The sequence below is a fragment of the Porites lutea genome, chromosome 1 (genome assembly GCF_958299795.1).
Source record: "Porites lutea chromosome 1, jaPorLute2.1, whole genome shotgun sequence".
NCBI lineage: Eukaryota > Metazoa > Cnidaria > Anthozoa > Scleractinia > Poritidae > Porites > Porites lutea.
This window is the reverse complement of record NC_133201.1, coordinates 41324403-41342952: the sequence shown is the minus strand read 5'-3', so window position 1 is coordinate 41342952 and position 18550 is coordinate 41324403. Positions and strand designations below refer to the sequence as shown.

The following is an 18550-nucleotide window of genomic DNA, read 5'->3' as shown; positions in this document are numbered from 1 at the left end:
TACGGTATTTTCGCCCATTGGTTTAGTTTGGATCAGATGTTTAAATTTTCGGTTTCGTTTGCTACTGAGGTAGAAAAAACAGACCATCGCATGGACGTTTTAACAGAGGTCTCCGCTCCACAAAAGATTGAAAAAGAGCAACCGGACACCTTTCTCCTCCAACAATTAACGTACGTGACTTGAAATCCCTGTTGTTATCATGGAAACTTTTATCCTTGTTCATTTAACTGTCTGAAAAGTGTAGCTGTCATGGTTTGCATGTAATTGCGACCGTTTTTTTTTTCTTTATTTTTTTACTTAAGCGTAGTCTATAAGTAGCTTGTTTTTTAGATCTCTGGCTCATTTTTTTACTTTTTCCTCGATTTTGTCGACAGTATTTTTCTCTTAGCAACGCATTTTCAATACATTTAGCCAGAAAAACGTACTTTTTAGTGTGTTTGGGTTTTTTGAATTTTTTTTTTAACTTTTCTATTATTGTCTTGCTTACTAAATTAAATCCCGTCGTCGTCTGCTGAAAACAAAGGCCATTTTCTTGAATTTTGTGTTTAAAACAGCTCTAATCTGATTGCTTCTTGGTGGTTTCTTTTGTGTTTTCAGCCAATCAGAAACCATTTGTAATTTGCACTCGTGTTACAACTTTGCACTCGTGTTACAGAAGAACTGCACTCCTTTCTCAGCCAATCAGAATTGAGTAATTTGTTCGTGTATATTATTAAGTGTAGAAATACGAACGCAGCTAAGAACTTGGAAATGGGCAAGGAAAGGTGAAATACAGCTTCTATCAAGAGTCTTCTGTTATTCATGGCAGGTTTGTTTATTGGGTTTTTGGTTGACAAATGCGTCGCTTGTCAAAGTTTCGGATGGCATCGTTTTCGCTTATGACGTGCCTAATTAAATGGTAAACAGGGTAAAATAATTGATTAACGAGAAAGCAAGAATTTTGTAGGTAAGTGGCACGTGATGTCTTAAGTTTTCGTTCGTGCGGAGGAGTTACATTGTTTTCAGCTATTTAACTAATCATAGCCATAATAAAGAACACGTTCACCATGACATTGATCAGCTCTACCAACTTAAAGTGTCACTTATCAACATCAATATTTGAGACAACTTCCTCTAAAGAAAAATAAAAAGGTTTCCTCGAAGCAAACTCCAAACAGTTTACAGTTGCTGGACGGTTTTTTGGTTTAAATTTGTTTTTCCTTTATTACGGTAGCATGATCATTCTTTTTGGAATAAAAGTTTTAATTACGTGCTAATTCAAATTAACCTTAACAAAAATCACCCTTTGCGTAAGAATAAATCAGATGAATGTACGCAATAAGGCGACCTCAAGTGACATACAAGGTCATTGCGTAAGTAGATGATTTAATTGGAAATACCTTCTCTCCTTCGCTCCCCACAGCTTTGCTTCTAATACGCTATTAGCTTTTTGCATTGATTTTCATTACCTGTTCTTTCTTTTATTTGCCTTTCAAGAGCTTTATTTATAGATGCCTTAATTCCTGATGTCACCTGATGTCAGGTGTCAAAATAGACTAATCTCTTACATTCTCAAGTCTTTTAAAACACTGGGAAAATTCTTTATAGCATGAATAGGATTTTTTTTTTTCACTTCGAGTTTAAGTCGCGCTATTTCTCTCGGTATAGAGGAAGGACAATGGCACGCGTAAATATTGGCGGGAATCGCTCTAAAACGGCCAAGAATGCCAACAACAAGCAATAAATGAAAGACAGTGGACAGTAATAAATGAAAGACAGAAAAAGGCACGGAATTTTACAAACGCATTGTTACACAACAATGATTCTCGCTACCTTTGTTTTATTTCAGTATCCCATTTACCACCGGGTTTTTACTAATGCGGTACACCAAGCGGCGTACACGACTAGGCTCTTTTCGTGAATGGATGTACAACTCTCGAGACTCGATCGAGCCATTTGTGATTTATCAATACGCTGTTGTTCATAAAATAACCTCACTTTATCAAGCTTTAAAAGCAGAGCTCCACTTTCACGTTTACCTGAAGCAATTGTAAACCATTGCAAATAAATTCACAAATCTACTTCAGGTATGACAAGAGGTGATATTGACCATGGTTTGCATATGATGGACCTGATTTATCTTTTCTCTCCGCGCGACGCTCACTTTGTTATTGATCGCAACGTGTTGAATGCTCCGCTGGTTCATTTTTTCAGGTTATGCTGTCGATGTGCTGTGCAGGACTTTAAACGATCTGTGATTACTTGTAATTGGTGTATTTCGAACCTCAATCATGATTGGTAGATTTCTATCTCAAGTTTTCACTCTTGACATTTCTCTCTTTTAGGAGCGCGAACTCGCTGACGATGAAATAGAAACTCCAGATATGTTTATGTAAAACCCGCGTATTGTTGTGTGAAAAGATCAAGCTTCTTGATTAATTTAAATTTTAATCCTAGTCAGTAATTTTTAACCTATCGGCAATCGCCTTGAGAATTTCGCCTTGTGCTTCTACTATGGCTTGTAGTTTAAGGATGGCTTCCTCTTGCTTTTCTTGTCTCAATTTCTCGCAAGTTCCGTGAAGTTCGTCTCCTGGACTGCTTTCTCCAGTTCTGTAATTGAGAAGCTTTTCCATAAAATCTCCATCTGAAAGATCATTGCCAGCCAGAACAATCCTTTGGAATTAAAAGAAGAATTATTGTAAAGCTCTACATCAATAACTAATGTTTTAATTTTTGTTCAAAGCTATGCTCAAAGTGCCGTTGATCGTGATCCCGCGACCAAGTATTAGTGGTGTACAGTAAAACTGTTAACAGGGGAACAAAAAAGTCGTTTCTAAACTACCTGGTATGTGAAGTTGTTGTTGTTGTTGTTGTTGTTGTTTTTTAGAATGCAGTGAAACCTGTATTAGACGGACAACCACGGGACCTTCGCTGGTGACAATCGATTTCTGTGATTATCAGATATCTCATGTTAATTTGCTTTAGCACCGCCCTATTTTCCTGTAAGATCGTCGAGAGCGATTAATGCTACAGGCGGCCATTTTGACGGTGTCCAGCATATGGGAGGAGGGGATGATTTGGGAGAAGGAGAGAATTTTAATTTTCTCCCCTCGCTCTCCCTACCGCTATAAAAGCCGACACCCTTCCCTCGGTACATTTGAAACCAATTACAAAATGGCTACCAGTGACGGTGAGCGCTTGATCTCGACGATCTCAAGAAAATTAGGGACTGTGAACAGTCTAAATATGCTTTAGGTCAAAACAAAAATGCATCCTTTGGCAACACCAAAAGTTTCAACAGCTCCTCTTTATTTTACATTCCATGGTGGGAGTATTACGTTTGAGAAAGTAACGAGATTTGTGCATTTAAATTTTTTAAAGTTGAATAGCACTACACGACCAAGAAAACGTGATGTCTTTGTAGATGTATAATCAGAAGTACTAGACAAACGTACTTGCATATTTACCCTTTCGCTGTAGCGTGTCTGTCTGGCTATGTTTACATGAAAAGGTCCAACAACCTTTCCTCCTTTTACAATGGATGGTGGTTGAATTGATTTCGAGGATACAACAAGGATTGATGAACATTTCAAGTTTTGTAACGTTGGATAGTACTGAAAGCCCAAAAAACAGCTGTCTATGTAGATACCATTACGCAGTAGACAAATTTACTGCATTCTCACCTTTTGACCATAGTATTACGGTTTGGCTTTATTTCCATGTCGCTGTCATGTGTATGTCGAAGAACAAACCTCGGGTAGTATTTTAAAAGCTTCTCCACAATTAACGTTTGATCTATTAAAGATCGTAAAGATGCTGTCCTTTTTATAGAATCTATGTCTCCAACTGCCAAACCAACCTACAAAACACGAAACAAAATTCAATAATTTCCATGGCGATAATGATAGTAATACGTACTTAAGTGAACTTCTATTAGGCTTCTTACAATACAAAATGTATGCACATTAGACACAAACTATCAAGCCCACTTCAAATCATGCACGGAGTACCGCAGGGCTCTATTCCTGGACGTTTTCTAACAAAGACTACAAACTAAAGTACCCTAGTCTCAGAACTCTTTGCATGATGAATAGTACTTTAAAAATATTGTAACACTCCCTCTGCTTTCAAACCAAGACGGCTGTTGATTTCGTGATTCCAAGTAAGCACATGTTATCCAATTTTGACGTTTAACCAGTTTTTTGTGAGGGCTGTTAAGGTGTTTGCCCTGATATCATACAGAAATGGAAGCGTTGAAACTTGAAGATTTCGACGCAGACCAACGTTGTCTCAGCTCAATTATATCACATGTTGCGACCTCACATGACTGGAAACTGCTTCATAAATTCAGAAAAGGGCGATTTGAAATCCGCGATTTGGATATTCGCCACTTGCCAGAAAAACTGCCAAAATGGGGTCAAGATTTATGCGATTCAATAAAAAGGTGGGGTGACGGGGACGTGACCAAAACTCGTCACAGGAAGCATTGTACTTAAACTTAAAAAAAAAAACAAAGAAACGAAAAAAAAAATTGTTCATGCCGGATTCCAAATGTATTTTTTTTTTATTTAGCGTTTCTATTTTTTTTTCCATTGTCTCAACACCCGTCGGGTCACCCGTCATAACAACTCTACCCTACTTGTTGACACCCGAACCGTATCCAGATTGTCACTTAAGAATATCATCGGTACAAAGAGTCTTGATTAAAGTTGCCCTTCTTGACAAACGTAGTTTCGCTGTACCTACCAGCAGGTTGACCAGTACAACAGAGACTGTCAAGACAAAAAGAAAGAACAGTCCAATGGTGATCATAGGCAATGGTACCGTGGCTTCATTGGACCAGTCGACCACCAAAATATCAGTATAGTCTAGTTCGCCAATCATCATGACGAGGATTTTTCCCATGGCAAACAAAAAGGTGGAGAAATTACCCTGCAAGGTGACAAAAGAGATCATTCGTCGTTAATAAGGTACTTTGTCAGATATCACCTCTATTCTAGGATAAAGGGTCCAATGCCAAGTACGCTTTAGGGGCGGAGCTAGGAATGTTCCAGAGGTGCGCACATTTAACAGGTCAACCCTACCCAGTTTTTTCAGTTGACATTTGTTCAGCTTCGTCCGTGCAAACAACCGTACGGGTAGCGACGCCCCCGCAGTCAATACAACCGGTAGAAATCTGGCCTGCAGAGCGGGAGGTCTCGTCTCCGATCCCGATCGCTCTGGGTCTTGAAACAGCGCGGAAGAAGGCCCCTCACGCCGATCGGGTGACCCGCTGAATAGGACAATTGCACGATGACGCAATATTGCCTTACAACTACCAGAATGCTTCAGTTTGTTGTTTCCTTGTGCAAATAAAGGCTTTCGGTTTTTTTTTTAACCTCAGCGGGATTGATCAATTTATAACAGAGAAAAAAAGGAAATAGATTCTGGTAGTTCTAGTCATATGTCGTCTTCGTGAAAATGACCTGCTCGCGATCTTATCTCCAGCAGGGGACGTTAAATTTGTCTTAACTGAAAAACTCAATCGACAGGTATTTCCTTCGTCGGAACCAATGCATTTGAATGAGGTGGACCTAAATACATCTGCACGTGCCCTTAATGATAGTGAGACTAGTACCCAGTAGGGCTATATACGCATTGGTTAAAGTGAACGAATGGCGCATGCCAGCTTAGTTAATTTGGCTTATAACAAAGTGGAAAAAATTAAGAGGGTTAAAAAAGATCATGTGAAATAGCCCCAGCACCAGAAAACAAGCATAAGTGCGCTATGCAAAACACGTGACTTATCTTCCACGAGTGTTCGAAGGGAGACAGATAGTCATTTGGAACCGCATGCAATTACGTTATTAGGGAGCTTAAGCAAAGGCGATAGTCAATGGGAAGTGAGGCGTTTTTTTTTTTTTTTAATATATTTAAGCTAACAAATATGAACTGCTAATTATTTTTACTTTCATAGAAGCGGTGTTTCACCCAGATGAAATTTTGGGCAAAATCACTGGCAAAAGAATGCAATAAATCGACTTCCCATTGACGTGCGTCGCTCAAAAACGCCTTTGCTCAAGCTCCCTGTTATAATTACTATCTCTAAAGAAGGGGTCAATAATGCTTACTTTCGATCTTTCCAGTACAGTTCTTACCTGGCCTTTCAGTAACACGTAAAACACCAAGCAGTAACCGATCAAAGTGATGAGAAAGGAGGTTATTACTTTAATAAAAGTCCAGAGCACTTCAATGTACATTGTCACGTATAAACCAAGTTCGCCGAATCGACGGATAGCTAATGTCAAATTGACATAGCATAGCAGCAGAGCAACAATCCCTGAATTCCACTGTACTGTTTCACTGTATACAGCCTTGACATTCTCTCCAAATATGAATGGAAGGATAAAAATCAACGCCAATACAAACATTACCGACTCCATCCAGTTTGAGAGGTCCAGGAAGTAGGCCAATCGCATCAAAGTAAGTTGAATCGTTTCCTTTATAAATTGGGAAAGCAGCAAAACAAGAAGTACGATAGGAGTTGCTATTCCTAGCTCTGATGTTTGATTTAGTTCTTCAGCCTTTTTCCCGGACAGCAATGTACTTCTAGATCTTGCATTTAAAATGAAAATAGAGTAGAGAATGACAAAAACGGCGAAAAAAACAAGATTAAAAATAGTAACAAACTTTCCAAGTTTCATCCACTTCACACGAAGTAACACTTGTGTAACAAGATGATTCAACAGTCTTTCTCGCTTATGTTTGGCCATGATTGCAGGGGGGAAGTCAGTATATTTATAACAATACGTGTACGGATCAATATATCTCATGTTGAACTTGACAGTAAAGTCCTCGTGCGATGGGGGCAAAGGACTGTAGGTGACACATTGATCAAGAACAATTTCTGCAACATCTGGGAGCTTTTCTATTAACTTCTTAAATGCAGAACCTTCGAGTACCTCCTCCCACCTAGAATGAGAAAATTTCATATTAGTCTTACCACTACTGAAACTTCTAATGAAAGTGTGGTCAGTGCTATAAGTAATATATCAAGCATGAAGACTCGGTGTTTCATCTGTTGAAAGGAGAGTTGAAAATACAACGCGCAGCGGAGTATTTCTGACGAGCTTTGAGGTCAATGATCTGGTGATGAAACACTGTGTCGAATACTTGATATTACTTCTCAAACAAAATGATTTTAGAAGGATCAATCAAGGATGCAAAAATGACAAGTTTTTCATCTGATTTCCAAACACTCATTAAACGTTAATTCCTTTTGTATTTGTCATTGTACGGGGCATGGGCTGTCAGCTTGAAAACAAGCATACTATGTAGTACCAAATCTTTTTTTCAATAAGATCTGATCATGATAGGCCAAAGATGGGGCAAAACCTGAGGACTAAAAGAAAATTGCAGAAGTAGACAAGAAGAATAAACCCGCATCATTCTAGCAACTTTTCCCTAATGGACTGAGTAAAACCAAAAACCCAGGTTATAATTTACTTATAAACTGGCGGCGCGATCTCATCCTACGTCCTTAACGAAACTTGGAGCTTTTATATATCTTTTCCAAATATGGCAAAAAAGTTTCTTTTTCTTGATAACATGCGAAGTAGGCCATGAATCAAAGAGATGTCATCTTTGCTCTCTCTTTTTGGATTTAGCTTTAAAAAACGGGCCGTGGGGCGGCGGCGAGTGGTCAAGACAGTTAAAATTGATATGATTCTTTAAGCATTTACAGCAAGAAAGTTTGGTACTTTTCGTTTCAGCATCAATGAATGACTACAGCTTGCAGATACTGGGAACCGCTTGGTGGCCGAACGCAGTCCCCTCGGTTTGATTATGGCTAATAAACATATATATGTTAAATGATTAGCTGAAATATTTTAGGAAAGTATCCTGTAAGTGCGTTTAACAGAGAATTATCCAATACAGTCAAACCTGTCTTTACGGACACCCGCTTAATACGAACACGAAGATTCTTGGTAGTACCTGCATATCCCGGCCGCGTAGTTCTGCGGCTGCGGTTTTTAAGGCTCGGAAACTCGGCATGGGATGTTTGGGAGTTAATTTTTGGTCCAGGAATATTTTGGGGTTTTGTTGGAAGCCCTACGGATTTTTTTGGGTTTTGATTTTCGCCCCCTTCGATCATCCCCGTCACTTGAAATCCGGAATACCCCCTTCCCCACCGGGGTTGGATATGAGAGATGTCTCTAACAGATTTCTCTTAAAATGTACCTTTGATGTTTCACAAGTGTCTTTGCTACTTGCTCGGCTTCCCACTCGATCGCTACATCTATACAGGTCATATTTCTCTCATTTCTGGCTGTGACGTCAGCACCTCTGTCTAAAAGAAACTGCAGTACATCAAGGCGGTTGTATCTGCATGCGAGATGAAGAGGAGTGTTTCCATCACTGTCCTTCTCTTCCAGTGTACTCGGCAAAAAGGGATTCATTAAAACAATGACTGTCTCTAAGGATCCCACCGTCACAGCCAAGTGAAGAGGCGTCTCATTGTTCATGCATTTAGCTGAGACATCCGCACCCTTTGAAATCAGGAATTCACACGTCTTTCTGAAATCAAAATTTTCAACAGGAAAAACACAATTAAAAAAAATAAAAATATGTTCATGAGCCAAGGCTTAAGGTACACTTTGGCCGTTACTTCTTTCATAGGCAGGGATGGGGTATCGCTGGCTAAAAAATCAGTTTTGGTGGAATCTCTTGCCCAAAGGGAAAATATAAGAGAAAATGACAGTTTGTGGGTGAGATCCCAAGGGGGGGGGGGGGGGGGGGCGGGGGGGAGACCAGTTACGTTATCCCTAAGGCGTCTTAGAAACGTCCGGGAAAACCTCCGGGGTTAAGTACGGGATTATATGATTTTTTTTTGTTTGAAAGCACCTTTGAATCAAAATAACCAGCCTCCCTGACACCTGCCCTGAGACCTTCATGGGGAAACCAAACCATAACAAGCTCAAGAGGTCACCTATTGATATCAATGGTCAGCCAGAAGCCCATAGAATTTTTGTAACAAAAGATTATTTTGTTTCATTCGTTACAAATTCAAATAAAAAAAAACAATGTTTGTAAACAGTATACACGCAGTCTCCTGCCGGATGTATGGATTTGCCAACTAGTTACAAATCACACCAAGTTAGGTAACAAATGCTAACTCCAAAGTTCCCCCCTCCTCTGCGCTCAGTGTCTTCCCTGTACCCCAGAGAGCATAAGCAGGAAAAACGCAAAGTATTGTATAGATTTTGGGTATTTGTTTCTTCATAACTTACGCGTGTTTATTGTTGGCGGCGAAATGAAGAGCTGTCATTCCACGAGCTTCCCTTTGATCTACATAACTTGCAAATAATGGGTATTTGGCGAGCGTCACCACACAATCTAGTGAACCATTCTCAGCTGCGATGTGAATGGGTATCTTCTCCTGCATGTCACGCCCTCTTACATACACTTTATTTTCCAGAAGAATTGTCAACATCTTAAAAAGAAAATTCGAGACCGAGAAGTATACAATTAAAAAAAAACGCGTAAAAAACGATGTTTTTGTTTTATTATTTTTGATGAGGTTCGTGCCCAATGCAAAATAAATACCGTAATCCTCTACCCTGGTGACTTATTTATTTCAAGCACGTTTTAGAGGGCGGGGGGGGGGGGGGCTTAACAGAGAGGGAGGCTAACAGAGAGGGAGGATTAGGCCATTTCCGATTTCCCCCTGGCCTCTGTTTCAAAACGAGGGTAGGTGCTCAGCCTTTGATATGGAAATCATTTTTCATTCTCGTGCAAATAAAACTCATTTTCACAAGAAGTGAGGGTTTTTGGAACTCGGAAGTGGCCTGTTTAATTCAAGTGCCGCGTTACCAATAGCAAAAACAAGGGAGGAGAAACGCTTAGAAAATAGTTACCTTACGGTTCCATACCTCATGTTCTGGACCAGGGCAATGACTGTAAATTATGGAGATTAATGTGTGGTATTCTATGGTATAAGAAATTTTCAACATTTTTCTTCACTTGTGGAACCCTTAACCTTAGTTTCTAAAAGGTGAAATGATAACCTAAAGAAAACAGTTTTGCCTATTCTCTCGTCCAAATTAATATACCATAAATAAATTGATGACAAAGTTAACGAAATAATAACAGAAGAATACCTCAGAATTGTCCTGTCCACAGGCAAGGTGAAGCACATTCCTCTTATCTTTGTCCTTCATTTGAACTAAAACTCGATCTTTGTCCACTTCTATCAATAATTTCAACATTTCAGGTTTTTTGTACGTAATAGCCAAATGAACAGCACTATTTAATGAAGAGTCAGTTGCAAAAATGTCCGCTCCATGGTCTACCAACATCTTGGCAGATTCCACAGCTCCACGCGTCACAGCCATTAGAAAAGGTGTCATCTCCAAAATGTCCTTCGCTTCTAAATCAGCTCCGCACTCGATCAAAAACTTTACTATTTGACTGTAATTAAACTCTGCTGCGCTAGAAATGAAATAAGAGTTAAAAGCCTACTGCTGGACGCCTGTGTGTTATCCACTGATAAAAAAAATCCTATTCGAGTAAATTTGCATCTAAAAATTTGAATATGGTTATTGTAAAAATGATACCCGTTAGCTACGTAACCCCAAAAGTATGGAAATATGGTTTTCCATATAAGCCTATATATTCACCCAAGAAAACTTTGGTAGTAAGCTCAGGCGTCCGCCCATCCGTCCGCATCACAGGAAGGCCAATGTAGCTAGTGTGGGCGCCTGTGGGTAGGAGCCAGGCGATGGGAGTCCGGGGTGTAAATATAAGACTCTTAACTCGATGCAAGATTTTGCACGTTCCAGGTCTACTTACAGATATTTTTCCCCAAACTCACCCAGCTCTTCTTACAAAAGGGAAATGGTGCACCTTAAAGGGGCTGTGTCACGGCAGTCCAGTTCATTTTGTTTAATTTTGCCAATCACTCTCCCTCAATCGCTATGGAACTTAAAGTAAGCAAAGACATTACATGTAAATGACAAAATCAGAGATCCGAGACAAACAAATATGTCTCCTGAGCATTATTTTTGAAGTTGCAAGCAGTAAGGATCAACGTTGAAAAACTGCTAGGCTGAACAGTTTTCAAAAACCCTCATTTCAATCCGTTTTAATCTTCTACAGTTTTGCCCATCTGTGGCATCTGTTGTTTCTGTTATGTTATTTCAACCTTCCTTTAAGGTTTTAAGTGGTTATTTTTATGTTCTCTTAATTTAACGGGCACTTTGTAACTTCCTAATTTGGCTGAATTTCGTGACACTGCTCCTTTAAAATTTAAGTATGGATTTCTTTGCAATGTCTTTAAGTTAATTGTTTGAAATTTATTGAGTGTCTTTATGGGAGCTTCGTTTTTATCAATGTCTAATCTACATATTGAATCAATTTAATGATAAAATAATAATAATAATAATAATAATAATAATAATAATAATAATAATAATAATAGAAATAATAGAAATAATAAAGTTAGTAATACATTGGTTGGACATTCTTCCATACGTTTACATAAGCATTACTCCTATCAAAAGACGCTTTTTTTTTTAACTACTTTTGAGAATAATTTAAAACTTTCATTTCCGCAATAACACTGAAAATAAATCCCAACCCACTATACCTATGTAGCGGTGTCCTTAGTTTGCCATCTCTGTTGTCAGTAACTGCATTATACAGTATAAGTAGCTGTACCATTGAAAAGTGGCCGTGTTTTGCCGCCAAATGGAGCGGTGAAGCAGATGCTGTAGAATTAACAGCGTTATGATCCGCGCCGTGTCGTAGTAAACGTTCTCCCACTCCCAGGTGGCCTCCGATACAGGCGTAGTGAAGAGGAGTGTTGCCTTCTGCGTTTTTTGAATTCACAAATCCACCAAGGTCTTGCAGCTTTTTGGATGCTGTTTGAACAAAAAAATTTAAGGCGCTTGGTTTCATGTCATCATTATCAAAAGCTAAGAAATTAACATGATAAGTGGATATATGTATCGACCTTTTTCACAGAGACCAAAATGCGCCTTGCTTACTTCCCCTCCCCTAACCACCACAACCAATTCTGCATATGAAATATTGTCTGGGATTTCTCTTGGGACGACGTCATACCTTGCAACAGAGGTTAAGTAAAATTTTGGGGTAAACATGGTTCATTATGGCCTCGGTGAAAATGATCATTGAACAGAAAAAGGAAGTGCGAAAAGTTTTGTAAATTTAAGCCTGAAAATGTAAAAATGGCAATTAAATTAACAGTTTCCTAAGGATGGGGCCCGCTTGATTGTTGGACAAATATAAGCACAAATGTATCATATTTCCCATTTATTCAACGGAGCTCAGTTGTTCGAAGGACGATTAGCTCCAACTCAAAAGCGTTTTCTCGGATAATTTTTAGGCTATTTCAGTCTAGAACAGCCAATCATAAATTATACTCATTATAACTTTTAACTGACCAAAACATTTCACTATCCCTAGATTATTCTTAACCCATCTTTTTAACCGTTACCAATTTTCATTTTTTCATAGGTTATATTACCTGTTTCAATGAATAGTTCACACACGTCTTCATGTCCCTGAAAAGCTGCAATTTGCAGAGGAGTGCTTCCCCCAAATACCGTGCGGGTGAAATCGGCTCCATACCTTAAAAGCAACTCACAAACTTCTCGCCTTCCCTCATAACAGGCTAGAAGCAAGGGCTTTAAATTTCCTTGGTTTAGGTAATTTTTCACCCTTTGGTCTTCAAGAAGAAGAACACATATCTCCACGAGGCTGGTACGTACAGCTGAATCCAGTGGTGACGTTTGAATTTCGGTCGCTTTAAGTGGGTCCGCTCCCCTTTCAAGCAGAAGCTTGATCATCTCTGTTCTTTCGAACCTTAAATAAATAAAATATTTGCGAAAGTACGATGAGAATCAACCCTGCATATTTTCCCCATCTAGTCTGTAACAGCAGTAGGCAGCAAAAATATAAATCAAACTGAAGAGTGCGAAAAAGTAGACAAGGCACACTGCAAAGGCTGGCTTTCTGTTTATATTTGGCTAAAAACAGTTTCAATTTTTGAGTCCAAGGCTCGTTTCAGTAGTTCTTAAAGGAGTTGTGTCACGTTTTTGGGATATTTTTAGAATTCTAAAAAAATTGGAACCAAGGAAGACAGCGTATTTTTTTGACCAGGATAAAAACGGATTCCAAAAATAGGGCCATTCTGAAACAAAACCCATTCCTGAAGGAATGACAAAGTTACTCACATGAACAGCCCCTAGTTTGGGGACATAATTTTAATCCCACGTAACTAAGAGGAGAGCAGAAAGGCACAAACGCAGAGAGCGACAACGATGAAATAAGTATCTAGGTGATTGCCAAGGGGGCATCTAGGAAGTCACGCAGAACTCACAGTTTTGCTAAGCCAACCTACCCGCGGCGTTTCCTTAATCATTTACCTTGCGAGGGATTTTAAAAAATTTTCTTCTTTATCGGTCGGGTGAGGTCAATCAATTATCTTTCTTTGTCGAAGGGCAGTATGAAAAAGTGAAGGAAAACACTTTTTCTTAAAGCAGTTAAAGGGGAGATAGATAAGAGAATGTTTCTTTTTTCAGTTGTTCTTGCTCCCTCTTTTTATTTTAATTATTTATTTTTAACAATCTCCATCTTTTAAGTACGCACATAAGCACTATGCGCCTTAGTATGCCAGATGACAAGGGTACAACCCAGCTCGTACATATATATGAAATGTATCAGTGTTCTATTATTTGCTCCATACATTAATTAATTAATCGCAGATACCTTACAGCAGTATGAATTGGCGTGAAACCATCTTTGTCCTTCAAGTTAACATCCGCCCCATAATCCAGCATATTTTTGACATCCTGGATATTATTAACACGAACAGCTCGATGAAGAGCAGATAGTCCATCGCGGTCAATGGTGTTTAAATTATCCGCCATTTCTTCTAAGGCACCATTTGCAAAGTAAAGGGGCAAGCCAGATTTGACTGGTTCAAAGGCTTGAACATCGCGGCTATCAATTGGATGAATAGGTTTACGACTTGATTTGGTGCTTCCTGGGTTCGAAATGAGTTCGAGCGTGTCACCGTAAATCAATGGCCGCACTTTCGACAGAGAGGTATTGCTACGTTGTGTACCCCCAGAGGAGGGTTTGGGACTACCTGATGAATGACAAAACATGGCAAATACGTTATAGGGTGTACGTGTATGTACTTTTGCGTGAATGATGGAAGTTGCAAGACCTGAATCTTCAGTTGCCATTGATCCGCTTCATTGAACCTCCAATGATCATTAATGTCCAAAACGGTCTCCCTCTAGTATAAACCACCGGTTTTTCTTAATACATTATATACTACACACGTATATATAATTTTGTGTGTGTGTACTTTCATTCGAAACATATACATTTTTTCAGTACAATTTTTACAATGTAAACACTTAAAGAGACACTCAAGGCAGATGAAGCAAGGCACCTGTCTTCTCAGGAATACTAGATGATACATTCCTGACAATAGTTTGCCATTTTTCTTACGTAAGTGCCATATCATAAACATAAAAGTATTCCTCATCACAATATTGTTTTGGACAATATAAAGTATAAACGAGATATTCATATTTTTGTGGACTATTTTGAATGAGTATGCCAATGAAAGTAATTCTGGACTAAAAGAACTAATCATATTATATTCCACTAATAATGTGTGTACATATTTTTTTCCTTCTCCGTGACTGAATAATCAAAACATTCTATATCAAATTTTGCCCAAATCAATAATCGTGGAGCTGGTTTCATAAATTATAAAATTGTCTTTCAAGTTTGAATATAAAAAGAAAATTTAATATTAACAATACCGTGTAAAACATTGGTCATTTGGCCTTGTTTATTGTCCAGACTGGTAGAAAACTAAACTACAAATTGCCATTTGTAAGGAATCCGGATTCCCGATTATCCGGAAAACTTTTTCTTGTGGAACCGGAATCCGACTAACGATTGGAATCCCAAATTCCACTGACAATCACTGGAATCCAGTACTTGGAATCCGGAATCCACGGCGTGGAATCCAGAATCCAAGAATGTCTTGGATTCCCTTACATGGGGAAAAAAAAGAACAGCTAAAAACGCAACTGCGGCCAGATGCATTGCTTGTTTTATGCCTTTCCTGCTACGACACTGTCGTCTAAAGCCGGAGCTGTCTAAAGTAAGTGCATATATTGATCCAACACTCAGAAATCCAGACTATTTATAGAATAGTGTGATTGGTTTACTTTAACAAATCGTGATTAACAGTCTGTGCAGTCTGTGTGTAAACACGTTCTGTTTCCAAATAGTCGTCTCCACAAAGGCTTTCTTGACACCATAACCCGCCTGCCCCTTCCCCTCACCCCAAAACCTCTGCGAATTATAGAGAAATGACTTATATTGTGTGGAAATTACAAATGATGTAATAAGTACACGTGTCACTAAGAAACTGGCTTATTTTTTCGCACCTAAGTAAGGGTCAAATCTACAACATTTAGGAATCCTTGCCATAAAAAATTGATGTCCTTATTGTATTGTTTTGACTGCTGATCGACCTTCTTAGGCTATGTTTGTTGCTATTTTGACTTTTCTTTTCAGTGGCGTTCAGTCGTTAAGGTGACATGCAGAGTAATTATCCCTAGTATGATTAAGTAATTACGTCATGTGGCTTAACAGTCAGAGTATATTTATTGAATGGGTAGAAATATCAAACATCAAATAACCAGGGCTCAAGAAAGATGATTGGAATGTATCGTGAAATAAACATGTTCATTTTACTTCAATTAAGAAATCACCTTTAAACTTCATCCCTACGGAAAAACATCAAAGTATTGAATCTTTGAATTAATATTAATATTGTCGCATCTTTCAACTTTGAAAAGCAATCAGCGATCATCCCATATGGCGGGTACGTGAGCGTCCACGACTACTAGTTTAATCTGAAGAGCAGAAATTTAGTGTGCTCGGAGTTCAAGACAGTTGTTTTAGGCAGTTTTAGTCTTGGACTATCGGTATATTTGATCACGATTCAGTCGCCGTCAAGTCAAACGAGTGACTGAACTGGCCACTCGGACGTATAAAGTTCGAATCATCGATAATTTAAATATGTACGATTAACCTAAGTAAAATAACAAACCTTTGCCATTCTTGTCAACAACAGAGCGATATGTGGACATCAAGCTGCTCATGGCGTCTCAACCTAACACGAGTTCAGTATTCATCTTCTGATCTACACCGGATCACACTTACGCTGATTTTGCGTGACATGACAAATTCCAATCTTTTTCATGTAATTGTTATAGCCAATCACGTGTCTTATAATAAAATTGTCAACAGAGCAATAATAAATACATCAATGAGAAAACTATTACTAAACCATTTAAGAACCGACTTTTTGTCAAAAAATAATAATAATGGCATTCCCAGTAGTTATTACCTATACTTTTATGCTCGATAACATAATATTTTCAAGCCAAAATCAAGTCTGTCATGTTCGAATATCTGCATGACATCAAGGTTTTAAAGTTTTGAAAAGTCTTTAACTAAAGGAAATAAGATAAGTTCGAGGAGTTACTTGGGCTTTGCCACGAGGATAGTACTGTTTTTGGTCAATTCTCTGGGGCACCCGGCCAACGTCAATTTTCGGAAAATATCTGTTCGGAAGACGATTTGAGATCTAGAATTTTCGGAACATTTGTTGTAAAATTTCTTGCTTGCCTGCCTCTCCTAGCATTTTCCAACGTCTACAAAATGGTATAATTGCCCATTTTTAACGGATTTTTACGCTAAAAAGGTCCCCTAAAATTTTCCCGGAGCCTTTTTTCTGGCTGAAATTTTCGAAAGGTAAGTTTTGCTCCCTACAATTTTCGGATCACTAGACTTTCAGCTAGGAAATCCGAACAGATGAAAAATTTTTAGGGGATAAATACGTCTACGTCTACGTCTAACAATGCTATGTTTAAGTGGTTTTGAACTATATTCTCGTTGGGTGCCGCTGAATTCTGAGCTGAAGTCACCACTTGGTGCCTTTACACATTCACAAAATGCTCCTATAGAGTTATGAAGAAAATGAAATATAACATTTTTAGTGCTTTTTCAGGCATAGCTATCAAACTTGAATATTCAAGTTTGCCCAATTTTTTCAAGTTTCAATCTGTGTCCATCATTGTCCTCCTTAGCAACAGACGAGGAAACAGGGAGACATCACGACTGTGTTCGGTAAAATATCTGTTCGGAGAAGTGAATATTGCCAAGAATTATCTATTACTTGAATATGGCTAAAAATTTCTAGATGAGCGTTCTATTCAGGTACAATTTTCGAGGTTTATCTAAAAAATTCCCTACGATTTTCTGAAGCTTAATTTTTCACATTTTACTCCCCTTGTTAGGCTAATTTTCGTAGAAAAATGAAACCTAAAATTTTCGGAATCAAAAATGTGATAAAGAGACGAATAAGAGAAACTCGCACCTTCGTAAAACGTTCAATTGTATCTAAAATTTTCGAGCAAATAACACTGCAGCCCTTGTCATTTCGTAAAGCCTCAAATTCCCTCGGATGACCGAGCAGATACATATTTTATAGCCCGCTTAGAATGCATTTCTAGAGATCTAAGCTTCAAAAGACTTTTCAATGCATTTAGGAGGAAACTGTCGTTGGGTCTCCCGAGGAAACTGGTTAGTTAATTGCTAAATAGTTTCGTAAATAACAAACCCTGAAAACTGGCTCATTGGTTTTGAAATATATTGATTCGAGGAAACTTTTCAGCTTTTTTTTAAATTAGAAAGCTAACAAATTGCGTGACGTAGCTCCTTCATTCTAATCACGTTTCCCAGATTGGTTATACTTGGGTTGCATGTTTTGTTCAACAGCTTTGACTGAGATGAAGCATGCAATATTTGGATTAGATTTATTAATTAGCTATTTTATTTGCCCTTCGTAGAGTTTTATTAATAGACTTTTCGACAGGTGACAGGTGATAAAATACATTCAGTTTCTTATGTCAAGCCTGTATCCTCATTAAAAATCGTTTATTATGAAGGAATTATAACTTACCTGGGGCGCTACTGTAACACACACGACTCAGCTTCGTTTTTTCAGTTTATTTACTTCGGAATTGATAACTCAACAATATAGTAGCTGTTCCAAGTTTTCTCAATTTGCGTAGTAGCCTTGTTGAAAATCTCTTTGCTATATTCAAGGAAAGCGTTCGCTCCCATTGCCCCTCCCTCGTACTCCGATGCTAGTCGTTTTCAGCGAACTTTCTCTATTTATGTAAGCTCTGAAAACCATTTTTTTTTTATTCCATTTCAAAACCTGGAACAATTTGCCTTTTTTATATATATATACATATATATATATATATATATATATATATATATATATATATATATACCTGGTTTTTTGAAAACCGGGCTACTAAAAAATGTCAGTCTCTCACACTGATTGTTAATTTGATGGCCCTTGTCACTTGAAAAGTAAAATCTCACCTCAAAAAGAAATTATTGAATACATGAGCTTCCATTTGATAGAATCATCTGTCTTGAAAGTAACAAAAGTGAA

At 38.3% G+C, this 18550-nt stretch overlaps 1 protein-coding gene across 2 annotated transcripts; it reads right to left on the bottom strand.

Annotated features, from left to right (window-relative positions):
• Positions 1-1748: 1748 nt before the first annotated feature.
• Positions 1749-16275, bottom strand: LOC140951055 (transient receptor potential cation channel subfamily A member 1-like). Of its 2 annotated transcripts, XM_073400282.1 has the most exons (11): positions 16127-16275; positions 13750-14131; positions 12506-12843; positions 11606-11879; positions 10119-10449; positions 9249-9451; positions 8200-8535; positions 6117-6930; positions 4726-4911; positions 3663-3838; positions 1749-2652 (listed from the first exon to the last, which is right to left on the bottom strand). In XM_073400282.1, the coding sequence occupies exons 1-11, from the start codon at positions 16176-16178 to the stop codon at positions 2433-2435; spliced, it is 3312 nt and encodes a 1103-aa protein (XP_073256383.1). In that variant the 5' UTR covers positions 16179-16275; the 3' UTR covers positions 1749-2432. The 2 variants fall into 2 exon arrangements, with proteins under 2 accessions (XP_073256383.1, XP_073256389.1); XM_073400288.1 differs by lacking the exon at positions 16127-16275 and having other exon boundaries at positions 13755-13931.
• Positions 16276-18550: the final 2275 nt, after the last annotated feature.

Bases quoted from the DNA above. Each gene is read 5' to 3' on its own strand.
- LOC140951055 (XM_073400282.1), bottom strand. From the start codon at position 16,178: ATGAGCAGCTTGATGTCCACATATCGCTCTGTTGTTGACAAGAATGGC. The intron at 10,450-11,605 runs GTATAGTGGGTT...TTTCATTTCTAG, and splicing joins CTAAGGACACCGCTACATAG to CGCAGCAGAGTTTAATTACA. The intron at 6,931-8,199 runs GTACATTTTAAG...TTCTCATTCTAG, and splicing joins ACACTTGTGAAACATCAAAG to GTGGGAGGAGGTACTCGAAG.